Below are 16,098 nucleotides of genomic sequence, written 5' to 3' on the forward strand. Positions count from 1 at the left end.
AATTGAATATTTTTAGTTCATTCTACCTAAAAGAAAGCATTTAATGGATCAGGGATAGCCTTGTGTCTCATAACACTTTGAAGACTTAGCAGAAAAACACAGTGAAATTTTTAGATTTTTTTTTTTGATCCACACCTCTAAATAGCTCTTTGGAATGCAACTTTAATCTTGATTTCTAAGGTTTCTCAGGAATACATCTGCTTGATTCCCTTTACCATTTCCTTCCAAAAATAAAGAAGCAAACAAAACCAAAACCAAACAACATTCTCTGTGTGTGATCCATGCTTGTAAAATTCCAAGTTGAAATATTTTTCTATTTTCTTTTTAAAGATTTGGGGTTTCAGATATCAAAATTAGTTGCCTGACACTGAAAATCCTAATGCCATGCTCACCACTGCTGTTCCCAGGCAGCTCACATATGACAGGTGACTGTCTTTATGCCCTAGCTTACTGTTCCCTATCTGCAAAACATCCTCATCTCATGAACCATTATTATCACAGAGTCACTTAAGTCGGATTCAGATCCCTAAAATAGATGTAAATACAGTCAGTTGTCCATTATCCTTGGGCACTTTATCAAAGTTGGGGATTATCTGGAACACTCAGCAGGCTTTAGGAAGAAAGACTGTGAGTTCAGTGGCTGAAGTAGAGCACTACTTGGCCACACCAAGTCAAGGCTAGCATCCTTCACCATGCCAAGTTCAGAATCTGAATAAAATGGGCAATCTTAAGCTAAGCTTGAAGAAACAAAAAGAAAAGTGGAGATTAAAAAGTAGATGGAGAGAGCAAAAAGAAAGAGAACGGTAGGGGGACAGGTGTGGAACAAAGGTCAGACAAAACTATTCTTTATTTCTTAGGGGCTTTAGAAACCAGTATCTCTTATGAAAAGATGAGCAAAATTACCAAGTGTGAAAGGGTTTGAGTACAAATCATGACAGACCCAGTTTCTCTTTAAACAAGTAGTAGGACTGAGCTCCGGATACACAAATTTTGGTTGCATAACATATCTAAGTAATATATTAACAGACAGCCATAATACTCTGTAGAATAAGCATATAGCAAATGTCTTGAAGGATCACCAGGGCCTTGACTTTCAACTGCTCAGCAGAAATCTCACATCGAAAAAGAAGCTACTGCAATATCAGTCTTGTTCTTGGATGAGAGAGAAAGAGAGAACCACAGCACCAACATCAAGAGGACTGTTGACAGCATTATTTTATATGCATAATTGACAACTTCAGCTGAGTGCTTGAAGACTCTGGGAATATGCAAAAGTGAATGACAGTTACATGGAAGTGAATGGCATGTTTACAAACAATCTCTACAATTTAAAATGCTAGTGGGCTTTGTGGGCAAGCCTTCACTTCAAGTGCCTTTCAGCATTTATGTGAGAAACTGGCTGCATCAACGGCATGAATCAACCTTTTTTTCCCCTTTGTTAAAGTAAAAAACAATGTAACTAATGTACATTACAGAGAGAGAACGGCAGCTTCCTTCTCATCATAGTGCTCATTTCAGTCTACTCTTCTTATGTTCTATTGCATCCTCATGACTACAGACTAAAGAATCAAGTTCAACAGCCTGAAAACAGCAATTGTTGTATTAAAAGAATATAAGTCAAAAGCCCATAGGCTTCTAGGTACGTGGTCCTGACAGAGTGCTATTCCTTGGAGGTAACAAAGGATCTGGATTCTTTCTACTTGCTGTCTGGTCAAATACAAGTTATAGATCGTATCACACTATGCAAAAAGAACAGCAGATGACCCACATCTGGACACACAAATTATCTTGCATATGAAAGCAGGTTCTGAAGCCAAGGGGAGTATATAGCACATTTCTATTTTTTGTCAATGCCTATGCCAAATTCTGAAAGAAGTTGACAGGTTTCCCTTCATGCACATATTCAAGTCTATTTTGCACTTCTGTGCAAGAACAACTACCTGTTAATGTGGTCTGGAGAGGCCAATGGATGTGTAATCTGTTTATAACACAAACATCTCCAACATCATTACCTCACCTCTTTGCAGACAGACTGCTGACACCTCAAGTATAGGCATGAACTGACAGCTAGAGAGAAAGAAGGCAGGTCACAGGGCTCTTGAACCTTGTCTTCATCAATTTGCTACAGATCTACCACTCTTAACACTGCAGATTATGGAATGCTATATTGCGTTTCTTTGAAGCAGGTTTCATCCCTGGGACAAGATACGATCCTAGAATATATTTTATTTTCCAGAATCGGGTCTTATATCCTAAATTTCTTCTCAGATTACTTAAAATGGAGTTTTACTGAAAGTATTTTACTGTGCATTTTAATCTCTACGGCAATATCAAATTAAAAAGCAATAATTTTAGAAACTCTATCCCATGGGCAACTCCACTAAAAAGAGAGAAGAAAAATGATTGATAATACTGTTATTAGCTGCAGCACTGGAGAACTGGTAATCTCTATGAGTTCAGAGCAGAAAATTTACTTACAAGGAACAGAAACCTGCAAGCAAATGGCCTACCAGTTACCTATTTTAAGTGCAGGATTAACATTCAACCCAAAACACTGCACTGAGTTCTGCTGCTAAAGGCATTTTCTTAAACTGTGTGCAGAATTTTATTTTTAAGAGCTTGGTACAAATTTATACTGCTAACTTCTTATTTGGCACTAAGGACAAGATTTGAATTAAACCATGGGGATTTTTATTAACATTAAGACAAAGATGATTAATAGTTAATTTATTTCCAAGTTTGTAAAGATAAAATAACAAAAGCATATATATGAATGTTAATCACATAGGTTTAGTCTTCCCTAGATGAAAGAATTAGTTCGAAATTCAGAAATTTGACAAATCTAAAACAATTAAACATAAGCAGGTAGTTAAAGATAGTAAAGTGAGGTTTTCTAAATTATTTCTCTGACACTTTGGGGTCTGTAAAAGATTTGCATGGCTCATATGATCTTTTCCCATCAGCAGTGGAAAAAGACTTCCTCTACAGTGAGGGGTTTCCGGTATTCACAAGGCTGCCTTCCACTTAAAATATCACTTTTTAAACATGACAGAGGGAATACTCCACAATCCACAAATGCAATGTTTTTTCTGCCATACCCTCCACAGAACATGTATGGTTGTAGTTACGGAGGTACTTACACGCCTCCTTGCTCGTGGTGCTGGCTCTGGAGTGTTAGGAGAAGTGGATTCATTTGGTGTTTCAGAGGTGGAGCTGAGAGATGAGTTACTGCTGGAAAGTTCTTTGTTCTGCCTTTTTGCTCCAAACGGTAAGAGAAAGGCCACAAAATCTGAAACATCTCTTTGCTCTTCTCTTTGAGAGTCTTGCTTGAGCTTGTAGGCCCGGTCATTAGCAATCACTTGCGACAAGGGCATTCCAAAAGCCTGGGGAATAAATTCTGCAACAAAAAAGTTAGTATTTACTGAACATCTGATATTTATTTAGTACACAAGGAATTCAGTATTAAACTATTAAAAAGAAAAACAATCTGAAGTCTCTTTAAATATATAATGATTTTGATGAGGTGCAGGACTGCACAATAATAACAACATTCAAACAATAAAATAATAGTGGATGAGTGCCAGGTAATTGTAGCTCCTGGTATCTGACTCCTGTTTCCAGTTGGATCTTGCATGATACACCACACAGAACCTTGGAAAATCGGAACAGATCTAATTAAGACCTTAACTTCCACTGAAAGCAACCGGAAGTCTTTGCTACAATGGAACACTGCACATGGCCATCAGAGGCTCTGGAATCCTATCCAAAGTCTGGGGGGCCTGGCCCCTATGCCACAGCTCTCACACTTCAGATCCTTTCATCAGGTTTGTCTCACAAATGCTGCTGCAGTGCACCAGAGTGAAAGGCTTTAGGCAAGTATATAGGGCCCACCACAGGTCAGGAGGGTGTGCCCCTACTTGCACAGGACATTAGTAAGTGCATTCACTAATCAGACTAAGCCTTGAAGGATATAGTTTTAACAGTACTATAAATCCACCCCATATCAACAGAAGTATGGAATATGCATGTCAATATAACCGTAATGTACAAAGCAGCATATATTCAGGTCTTAAAATTAAAATGTCCAGAACGTTTTAGGGACCAGAAAAAATGTTTCACAGTGAATCAGCCAGTAACTGAAACTCTCATCAAGTTTCAAATTTTTACTTATTGAAGATTAGTAGAATCAAAACTATTGGGTCAGACTGCAAATCAGAACTGTTTTATGTTCAAATGGAATCAATAAAATAGCTATTGAGCCCACTCATCCTGGTGAGCTTTTACTAGATTCCAGCTTCTGACCTGCCAGCATCAGGGACATAGAATGTACTAGAAATTAAAGGCATCTTAAAAAAAAAAAAAAAGGAGCACATGAAAAATTCTTACACATCCACCCTCTCACAGTTGTCTAAATGATTAGATTTAGATTAGACCTGAGGAAACATTTTTTCTCTGAAAGTGGTCAGGCACTGGAATGGCCTGCCTAGGGAGGTGGTTGAGGCACCATCCCTAGCGCTGTTCAAGTATTTAGGTGAGGTGCTAAGGGATTTGATTTAGTAGTTCAGTGGGTAGGGATGGAGATAGGAGGATGGTTGGACTAGATGATCTTGTAGATCCTTTCCAACCTAATGTATCTATGAATCTATGAAATTCTTCCTGGGACTGAATCTGACTACATCTTTGATGACATCTTCAAATTTTATTTTTATTTACATGATTATTAAGATAAAAGGAATTGGAAAGAGGAGTATATTATATGAATCCTGAGGGAGGATACTACTAACCTATTATACTAAAGAGACAAGGGCCTGTTCTCATTTGCTGAGAAAGCCTACTGCTCTTCAGAAAATGCGAAATGTTAAGACGTGAACTAACTTTGGTGGCCAGACAGAACTAAATCAGGAAGCAGATCCTCACATATCAAACAAGTCTGGAAGTGACCAGTGAGTAGAATATCTAAAACCATCTGCATTTAATTTAGGACAAGAAAGTACATCATCACATGGGTGTCAAGCAATGCAGAGACTGCCAGTTCCTGGAGCCCAGAGTTAAGCTTGTTCCTCCTACACCCGGGTGAGTATGATTATAAAATGATGAGATTAATTGTACTGAAACGTTTTATATTAGGATTATCTTCCCAATGAACATTTAAGTCCATAGGCTTACTCTGAAAATTCACTTGAAACACACATCTGCAACATGACTCCCATTTGGACTGTCAAACTTTGTTAGACCTCCAGCACTCCTATTTATTTATCCTTCCTCAACATTTCCTGACAAAAGCCACTGAGCTGAATGAAAACCTGAACAATAAATATATAAGTGCTTTTGTAAATCGTGCTTCAAATTGGGATGGGATGGTTGTACAGAGGTGGGTGATACCCAACAGCACAATGATGTCTTTGATCATACAACACAAGGATGAAATGGGTGGGGAGCAGCAAGGAATGAGTTTTCAGCATTGTTTCATTAAGTGGATTGCATTAAAATGGCTTTGTTCTCCAACTTTGCTACGTAAAAGCCAGTATTTTAAGGTACTGGTCCTTTTCACAAGTCCTCAGGTGTGGGATGCCAATGTTTCACTTGCTCTTGTTTCATTTGCTAAATGACTTGTTTAACTGCTCTTGTTTCACTGCAGAGCAATGAAAGGACACAGATCCTCTGCTCTATGCTGATTTGCTGTACACCTCATTCTCAGAGGACATGAACCACTTCCCCAATTTCTCAATATCTGGCAGTGATGGGGAACTGGATGCAAACCAACTGGCTGATTTTCAGCCTAAATACAGATGGAAGTGATGCTGGCTGGCAGTGGTAATTACATTACAGAATTGGCAAAATCAGTAACTTTTTGTTCATTTGTTGAAATCAAGAGAATTGGTTGCACCCACCACCGACTGGCTTACAGAATCTAAGTTCCCAGCACAATTTTGTGTGTGGGAGGGTGGTGGGTGGCAGAGGAGAGCATGTTTTACAATCCTCTTTTCCCACTACCTTCAGTAGCATTAATTCCATTAATTTCTTTGTTAGACCTGTAATTACATGCCCACTAGGGTGAATGCTTTCCCTTTTGAAGTTTCAGATTCATTAGGAAAAAGAAGAATTTTATTCATATAGGGTCACGCAGCCCCTTCTCAGATGGAAGACATGCAAGTTTCAGGTTCTGGTCTCGCAATCCAGGTAGAAGTACAAACTGCAGCTCTAGGCTGGGGGATTCCTACTGTTGGAAGTGTTTCATTTGTATGAAAAAATGTTCCTCAGCGCACTGGCTCAAACTTTGGTCTGTTCTATAGTTGCAGGAGTACCACAGTCACAAAGCTACTAAGTTACTTATTGCCTGTAAGTCCAAAGAAACTTCAATCACTTTTCCAATTAGAGGAATGCGTTGCTTAAAAATAAGCACTGTGTAAAAACTAGATACAAGCAGACAGAATGGGCAGTCACCTTGGAAATGCAAACTAGCATGTTTAATCTAAATAGAAGCATATACGTACTATATTTCTGATCCATTTTGCTTAGAGTGTTTACTGGCATTAGAGACAGTTTGAAACATTGGTGAAGTGTACCTTTCTCCTACTAGAAAGTCCATCTTACAGCTAACAAAATTACAATCGTGATTGAAACTGGTATGTTTCTAAAAAATCCTTCTGTTGTGGTAAATCAACATTTTCAGTTAAAAAAAAAGAAAAAAAACACACACACAAAAAAAAACCCACAAAAAAAAAAAAAGAAAAAAATCCAAACAAACAAACAAAAAAACCCACCCAGCATTTCACATAAGTATTTTCAGCCAGATCAAAAAAGAGTTTCTGTGACCAGAAATCAGAAATCCCGTTCCTTGTTAACCAAACGATGACAACCAGAATGCTAACCCACAGTTAGCCTACTTGGCCTCATGCCTCCGACCCCAAATAAAGATTCGAAGACTTACCTGAAGATTACAGTAGTGTAAACTGTGGTTTCCATCCGACAAACTACAACAATCTATTAAGATCCTTTGAGGTCTATACTCTAGACCCTAATGAGGTTTACAAAGCTAATAATGCAAATAGGAAACAGTACAGCAAATTTAGATAGTCTCCTTAGCCTACTGTTGTGAGGTTTTTTGTTTATTTTTCCTAAGTACAACCTAAATGCTGTTTTGAGATGATGAAATCCTGTGACTTAGCTCAACAGAGGTGCTCCTAATGAAACAGAGAGACAGCTAAGACATGCTTTAAAAGAGATATTTAAACGGGGGGGGGCTATCTACTCCTGAAGCTGCATACCCCATAGTTAGAATTCTCCTCAGCAACTACAGCATATATAGCAATTCTGCATAGGTCCTGTAGATGAAAGTGTCAAGTATTTACATTCCACACAGACACATCAGGAGAAGGTTGCTCAACAAATCCCATAACAAGTGATTATTATTTCTAAGCAGGTCTCTCGGTTCACCCGTAGAGTTCACTAGAACCAAAGGAAAATGTAGTTGGTTTATCTTTTAGGAGAAATCCTTTCTGAGAGGCATTTCCCCCAGGAACGTCAGTGTGTACTTTCCAAGTAGGCATGCTTACGCTGATCCCTGCATTGCTAGCAGCAGACAGATGACAGGCTCCACTTCTGCTGTTGTCAAAATTAGCAGTGAATTTGCAAGGGAACAGTACCCAGCCACCAGCATGCAGAGCATCCTGAGAATTTCTTATTCTGAGCAGTGCTGACATTTTACTGCTCCTCCAGCCATAGTACTGTTCGTCAGCACCTAAAGCAAGTATTTGGAGATACATGTAGACAACACAATTCAGAATCACTATGTCCATAAACAACAAGGAGTCAGGGTAGAGAAAAGCAAAGATATTGAATGGTAACAGCTGAAAACACTACTTAAATATCTGGGTGGAGTGCTGCACTCCTGTTTTGTTCATTTACATCCATCAAGTTTTGCTATATCCTGTACTGGTGAGTCACTCAGAGATGTAAAAACAAATGAAAACACTTATTCCAGATTTTTTTTCCCCTTCTAATTAGAGTTTGACAGATGTACCTGTCAAAAAGGACAAAATAAAGATATCAATCTTGTTCAGAGTGCATTCAGTTCTACTTTAGTGTCTTTGTTGGCCTTCAAAAGCGTAACAGCTTGCTGAAACTCTCACAGGTCGATTAACCAGTCTATCTAAATAAATTTGACACTGGGAGAGTAAAAACTCCACAGACTGCAAAAAGTCCTACAATATGAGTAATTAAATCTCAGAACAGTCCCATAAGAAATGAGTGCCACATCCTCAAGCACAGCCATCTGCTGGAGTAGGGCTGGGGAGAACAGTTTCCAGGACCAACCTGAGATGCTGTACCTTCACAGGCAGAGTAATTCCACAAGTTCACGCCCCAGAGCACTTCAATGTATGTCAGTGCTAAAGTATTAGGCAAAATTAAGTATAAAATCCACCCTGCTCTTTTTCAGGAACTGCCCACACCTGAAGACACAAAGCTGAAGCAAAATAAACCACGTAGGACTCAATCCTCATGCTCCTTATAGCAAGGCCTCCATTGTGCATCCCCAGTCACCAGCACTGGCCTTCTTTGCATCACCTTCATCCTATTGATCTTTGGGTGCAAATACACACAGGATCAGACACTGTGTGATAGACCACAATGCTGTGTGATTGACAAGGTTAACAATCAGAAAGCTATTCATTCAAACAATACTTCTCAGGTGACACATACTCCAGGTGAATCCTAACTAAATGGCCCCTTGGCCTCTATTTGTCCTGATATGTGGGTCCTCTTGGGTTGGAATACAGGAAACTCAAAATATTTTGAATTACTCATGTACTCTTCAGCAGTAACTGTGCCTATGAAAGTGATGCTCAAGTGAGAGGAGGGGAATGCTCTTTGCTTAAAGGCAGCTGCAACTCATCTATAAATAGTGTCCTGGAAATCAGCTTCCCTGTTTCCACTTTGACGTCCTTCTTCCTGTTCTCACAGCTCGTCTCTCAGTATGGTACAGTGTGATCAGTCATTCAAGAAAAAAAGGGAAGAGGGGCAGACATTCCTTAGAGGCACAAGGTGCAGGGACGCTCAAGGGTCAACAGTGCGTGCTGCTGGCCTTTTGTGTGCACACACCCACATCCACAGTTCAGAGTGTTTGTTTTGGACTGGTTGCCCAGTAATGGAAGATATTCCCTTTATAAAATAAACGGTAGAAATGCTTTTTAAAAAAACAACGTGGTACAGATCAGGAAAATACTTTCAGCTTGCTGTGACACAAAAGGACAGAGGTTACCTCTGACTCGAACTTTGGCAACACAGGCACCATTGTTCGGGGAAGCAGGTACAGCTCTGCCAAGATATGAAGATGAGCAGCACAAAGACAAAAGGCCTTGCATTTTTCTTGCAAAAGCCAGCTCATTACCTAAAAGCTCTGCAACTCCATGGCTTTGAATTTCTGCGTTCCATGACCCTGCCAAAAGCTCTGCATGAAGTCCAGTTCTTGGCACACATGCATCCCAACAGGGTAGCAGGACAGGAGATGCAGGTACTACTGCTCTCCTATTGTCTTTCACCAAGCCTGTCTGCCTAGCTGCCTACATGGTGCAAGTGAGGACATTTGTGGTAGCTTATCCACTCAAAGTCACTGATTAAGTGTGCTCAGCAAATAACTGTGGGGCAAATGACATTTAATAACCCAATAGAGCACAGAACTGTACACTAGAAAGAAACACTGAGATGTGGGGTGCCCTATGCAGCTACCTTCGCAAATTTTTGCTTAATGTTTGCTGATCACAACAAGAGATAGCATGACTTTCTTTTTACTCTGCTGTCTCTGCTAGGAAACGTGATTCCATTAGACTTCTTGGCTTTTGTACTCTTTATTGACCAACCTAACACCTCTGTCAATCCACAAGGCCTGGACAAAGGACAGAAACAGATTATCTCATTCAAATAGCACTGGGGTATTTTCCCTGCAGGGGATGTTCCTGTAATATTTTATGGATTAGAAGAAGTAATGTATGTTAGAAAGCAGAAGACATCTTGGAATTCAACCTACACATGAGACGAAGGCAGTGGAAGAGGGGAGAGCTGAAACAATCTGAAGTTAAAAGAAGTAAAAAAGGAATTTCAATTAGAATCAGCAGAGTGATTTTTAAAATTGCTTGGCTAAAGTTAAGTAGAAGATATGAGCAATACTAAGAAATGGGAAGTAGATAAAAATATGTACAGGAATGAATAAGCACAACGTGCTGATCTTTGCTGTGAGTAACTGCTGAGCCCTAAATGGTCAGGTGCACTCAGAAAATTTATCTGAACAAAAACAGAAAGCATATTCCAAATGTTATTGAGTGTGGTATAAATACTATCGTGCAAGGTAGAGACGAAAAAAAAATCATCATCAACAACAAAGAAATATAATAGCATAAAATTATACCATTTTCAAGTCCTCAACCAATAAATGCAGCTCTGTAATTATCAGAAACTAAAGGCAGCTGAAATAAAATTATGCTATGAAGACAGCACAGAAGAGTATAAGGAAAATGGAAGGACTGTTGCTTGAATCATCTTTAGTAACAGAGGAATAAAGAGCAACTTCTGTATCATCATTTGTATGCATCACAAAAAGTAGTTATCACTTCTTAAGACACAGATCCAAAGGAAAAGAAGCATTGGCGTTCTGCAAGTGCAACTGCAAATATCTATCAGGTTTGGATGAAACAACAAAATCAGGCCTTTGATGTGTTACCAATTTGATTTATTATCCCTATTATTTATTATCCCTAAATGAAAAACTTGAGGATAAAAAGTTAACATGTATACTGACACTCAAAAAAACTTTGGAGTAGCAAGTGTCAAAGGAAACTACTTCAGTTTGTTATAGGAGAAAAGATAAAAGCTCTCATCACATCAAAAGTTTGTGAGAGACAGAACATTTATTTAAAAGAAAAACCAGAAAGTAGTTAGCCAGGGCAGAGGCACACTGCACGGACTACCATGAATATCAGTATCTGGCAAATGCAGGAAGGTTTTACGCAGAGAACGACGTTGCTTTGCATTTCATAACACTGTGGAGATCTATAGGGGGAAAAAAAGACAACAAAAAACCAACCATGGAAACTAAGGATAGATTAGGATTAGGGTAATGATAGATTACTTACCCTGCAAAGAAATGTAAAGCATGGACAGGAGCAGTACAAAACAGATTTTTCCCCAGAAGACCTCTTTCTCAAAGATTCGTTCTAAAAGTGAGCTCAGTTCTACATCAAGTAATTCTTATAACTAATGAAAGACGTGTTATTCACAATGCAACACAGGACACAATTGCCTTTAATCCAAACAAATACATCAGGGCTTTCAGTTTTAGACAGATTAATGCAAATGCTTTCCATAGTCAATTTTCAACCCCAAAAAATCATGTATCTGATGTCATTCAACAAACAAAATTTAAAAGGAAAACATTATCTTTCCAACAAACACCTAAAGGAACTTTGAAATGGGACACTCATTTTTTTTTCAGTGCAATCTCAAAGTTCTACTAAATTTGGTTAAAAGCAATTACATCACAGTAACCCCATCACCTCTCTTCTTACAAATTCTGTGCTTTTCAAATGGAGATATTAGTGCTGAATTTTAGTACTACTTTTCCAGAAATTCTTCTCTAGGGGTGAACACAAAATTAGATGCGTAACATGCGGAAAATTTCACTTTCAGAAAAACTCATTTCAGCTCTCAACATCTGGACTTGGTTAAAATGACTGCAAACTACAGGTCAAGTCCAGTGGATTAAGACCCAGCCCATAAAGCTGCTTAGTGTCCAAACAAGAAAGTCCAACCATATCTGTAATCCATGTCACACGGAGTCTATTAAGACCCAATTGATCAGTAGCACTGAAGCATTTATGCATTTTAAACAATGTCTGTTTTCCTAAGGTTAGAAAAAAGAAAAACAAACCAACTGACTAGCTTTGGGCAGGGCTGGGTTCACATGCTTTGTGAATTGAAAGGGAGAGTGTATATGGAAGTAAACAACAGGATCGTATTATCCTGACTTCACTCTGCACTGGCTGCTGAAAATGGAGAGGAAGAAAAGACACAGTCCTTTAACTCTCCATTTTCTCCTGGGAAACAAGCCTTCAGTTCCAGAGATTTGGGTTGTTTGAATGTCAAATACAAAAGGATATGACATATTTTTCCACCTGGAAATGAATATGTAGGCAACACAACAGCTTGGTAACATTTCTGTTTCAGAAAGCATACATTTAAGAACAAAGAAATCTTATATGTAAAACTAAGACCCAATCAGTGAATATGTTCTCACATAGTTTTACCTTTGTCTTTGTTTTTTTCCTTCCCTAATGAGTCCAGTTTCTTTCTTAGTGATTTCTTCCTCTTTTGACCATCTGTAAGAGAAAAATAGGAAATGCATGAAAAGAAAGAATGCTGAACAAACTGTTGTGTAATCTACATGACGAAGTGAGATGGCCACGGCACTTGGAGTCAGGAAGGATGCGGGGTTTATTTTGTGAAGGCGCAAGATTGTCTCAACCCTTCAGCCGTAAAGAGTGCACTGGAAGACCAAATGCATCCCACACCACAGCACACATGATCACATAGCCCCTGTGGCAGAATGGAAGGTTAGTTATGGAGACTTAGCAACTGAGACTACTGCTGGATGATCCTGATAGCAAATGGAGAGAAAGTAGCATAAATTCAGAAGGTACTGATCAGCTCTCATCCCCAGACACAAGATTGGAGGCTGTGAAGCTGGAGGTAGTTTTTGGAGAGGGAAGTGTGGAGCTACAGGTATAATATTTGGAGATAACATCCTGGAGACTAACCTCCAGGATAAATTCTGCACAACAGTCATACTAGCTGGGTGGTAACTGCCCACCTTGACATGACCCATTAGATCTGAACTCGAATTGTATGCTTGCGTTTTGTGTACGGCATGTCTCGATTGGTTCAGTTGGATTAGTGTTAGAGAAATTATTGTTCTGATACCATATACATCATCCAAGTATTCACTAAGGTATTAAGGACCAAAGATTTTAGCTGGTATCATAAGCAGGTCCATTCTTGAAAGAACTATGTGAAAAAGTTGGCTATCGTTATTTCCTTCAGAAGCATATTTTATAATAGAAGTCAACAAAAACACATTTTGTTCGGTCTCAACAAATACAAGAGATTAAGACATAGGCCTGCTTTAACTTGTAATTTTTTATTTCTTTTTAGTTCTAACGCAATATAAAAGGTCTCACGTAGGCTCCACTGCATAATAATACACATAGACACCACTAAAGCTAAAGGTTAATGGATACATACTTTTGCTATACTGCTTTTGCAATATGGCAAAAAACCAAAAGTGAGTACACAGTACCTGTGCTTCACTTATGGTAAGGACGCGAAATAATTTGCCTCAACATGTTTTTCTGGTTATGTAAAACAATGGATTAAGTGGTCTTTCACAGTAGGGAAAAGACCACAGAGAACTGAAGTGGATCTCTGTGGATTAACTCTCATCTTTGCAATTAGCCATAAGACAAGCCATTTCCTCATAGTTTTCCCACTACTCCTGTTGAATATTACTCAGAAGACAAATTCTGCCTTTTTAATAGTCCATGCATACCCCTTTACTTTAAAAATAAAATTTCTTTTTGCTTTTGCTACTTTTGTTCAATAAAATCCACTTCAGTGTTTGTATTCTGCATTTATTTATACCCAGTAGCTGCTTTAATTACGATACTCAGTTTCTGCGACCTAAGGTAGATTCTCATTAGCTAGTTATGTTAAAACTCCTTTTTCTGCACCTGCTCCAGTGAGAATTTATCCCTCTGAAATAAGGCTGAACAAAGTTCATACAGAATTTTAAATGAGATTTCAGAATATAAAGGTGGTAATTCATTGCCTGATACGGTCTATGACTAGAATTTCCTTTTTCATATCCACATGACAAGTTCATAACTCAAAGTCATACTTTGATTGATTAATATACCAAGTCTTTTCACACCTTCTGACATTCCCAGTTCATAATACTGAGTTTATTACAAAAATCCTTCTATTACCTCTCGGCAATATGAGCAGTCAGTATCCTGCTTAAACAAGACTGAAAGTACTGCTTGTTTTCATTGGGTTCTCTACTACTATTGTGTTCTGGCTTTATATATTGCACTATTATTTCTATATTATTTTTCATCTTATAAATTCAGATTACTGCTTCATAGCAGCTTTTTGATAAATGGCCTAAAATTTCCTTGGAGTCTTAGAGCCTTTATGCTCCAAGGACCTATATATTGATGTTCTGATATTTCACTGACGATTCCACTTATATGTAAAAAGAAAAACAAAAGTTGGAAACTGCATTGAAAACACACTGTTTTTATAATATGATTACAGAACTGCAGCTTCTGGAGTGTTTTAGTGCTGTGTAGTCAAATAAAACAGAAATACCAGAAAGACGTTAATTCATTTAGAAGAGAGAAACAAATTAGGCTTTTATATTCACATGGAAAACAAGCTAATGACTTCTAGGGCCAAACTATCAATGATTTCTTGTGAACCTTCTTCTTAATGGGTGATTCTTTGAACTCCAATTGTGAAGAAATTCATCAGTGAATCATTGGTTCAGAGAACATCAGTACATTTGTTTCTTCAAATCTTGGACTTTTGTATAGTGGCGGTCAGGTGCAGAGGAACGTAAGAAAAAGGATAAAGTTCTAGAGATAGACAAGACAGAAAATACAGAAAATCAAAGAATCACAGAATGGCTTAGGTTGGAAGGGATCTTATAGATCATCAAGCTCCAACTCCTTCTGCCATAGGCAGGGCTGCCACCCACCAGATCGTGTGCTCAGGGCCCCATTCAACCTGGCCCTGAATGCTGCCAGGGATGGGGCACCCACAGCTTCTCTGGGCAAGTCTATTCTGCACAGGAATGAGCTCCTATGACAAAGTAAGATGGCAGAATGATAGAAGAAACATACTTGGACAAAGGATGCATATTCAATGAAGTCAGTGGTACCACATTCACTTACATTTAAAGTTTACCCCATGTCAAAAGAAAAAGAGATCAATGTGAAAGTAGGACTGACAGGAGTGTCAGTGTAAAGCTAAAGCTTAAGAGACCTGACAAGAATTTTGAGGTCAGTTCTAGTTCTCTTTTCAACCCCAGCAAAAGACATGATTAATTATAATCTATATTGCGTAAAAACAAATAAGTATTGAAATGACTGTTGATTTAGGATACGTCAGACATAATCTCTGCTGAAATTCTCACAATGTACCGAAGGATTAGTGCAACTGCAGCAGTTTTAAACAAACCCAATTAATAACACTTAGCACTCACTATCTGCATTGTGTTTTGAGCATACAATTGATATCCTAAGTGTTCTTGGAAAGAGACAGATCGTTACCTGTGCATAATACCTACTGTTCATTTAGAAATTAATTAGCAAATATGTATGCAAAGTAGTACTGTATCAGTACAAAGTGCTATCATATATGACCTGCTATGTTCACCTGTGGTTTGAGAATGTTTGAAGCACAAATTATTAAATGTTATTTATCCAGCTGAACATCTTTCTACAGATCAGTAAGACAGGGCTGTCTAACAGATTCCACTCAAGAATATTAGCAAGATGAGAAAAGTCGAAGTTCTTGTCTTTCAGTTAGGGTAGTACAGTTAGGTTGCGGTTGGACTTGATGATCTTGAAGGTCTTTTTCAACCTGAGTGATTGATTCTATGACTATGATTCTTGCTAAAAGGCAAGGAAATATCAAATTGAAGGAAACTGCCATTTTTCTCTGTATACCTTCTCCGACTTCCTGAAAAACAACTGCCCAAGCAGCTCTGTAGATCAGTTGTTTCAGAAATGACCTTGGTTTGACCAATACTTACTAATTTATATGTTGACTGCATTTTACACTGCAATGCATACATCACTCTCTGGGCCTGTATGTATTAAGATGAACATGATGAATATTTAAAAAAAAAACAAGCCTAGAATGAAACTCCTGAGTGAATATTAAATTGCTATGTGACCTGTTTTTCCAAAGTGGTGAGCACTTCCAGGTTCACTTAATGCCAAAGAGATTTTTCTATTTGAAAAATTAGGTCATCTATTTAAGACT

General features: G+C 38.3%; 1 protein-coding gene across 3 annotated transcripts in view; it reads right to left on the bottom strand.

Annotated features, from left to right (window-relative positions):
• ARHGAP6 (Rho GTPase activating protein 6) overlaps positions 1–16,098 on the bottom strand; it is a 287,722-nt gene that overhangs the window by 28,576 nt on the left and 243,048 nt on the right. For all 3 annotated transcript variants that reach the window (XM_065741365.1, XM_065741366.1, XM_065741367.1), the window contains exons 3-4: positions 12,300–12,371; positions 3,141–3,397 (exon numbers count right to left, since the gene is read on the bottom strand). In XM_065741365.1, coding sequence (XP_065597437.1) covers positions 3,141–3,397; positions 12,300–12,371 — 329 coding nt within the window. The remainder of the gene's footprint in view (positions 1–3,140; positions 3,398–12,299; positions 12,372–16,098) is intronic.

This window comes from Cyrtonyx montezumae, unplaced genomic scaffold, assembly GCF_038088225.1.
Source record: "Cyrtonyx montezumae isolate F1298 unplaced genomic scaffold, pur_monq_1.0 scaffold_3, whole genome shotgun sequence".
NCBI classification, from domain to species: domain Eukaryota; kingdom Metazoa; phylum Chordata; class Aves; order Galliformes; family Odontophoridae; genus Cyrtonyx; species Cyrtonyx montezumae.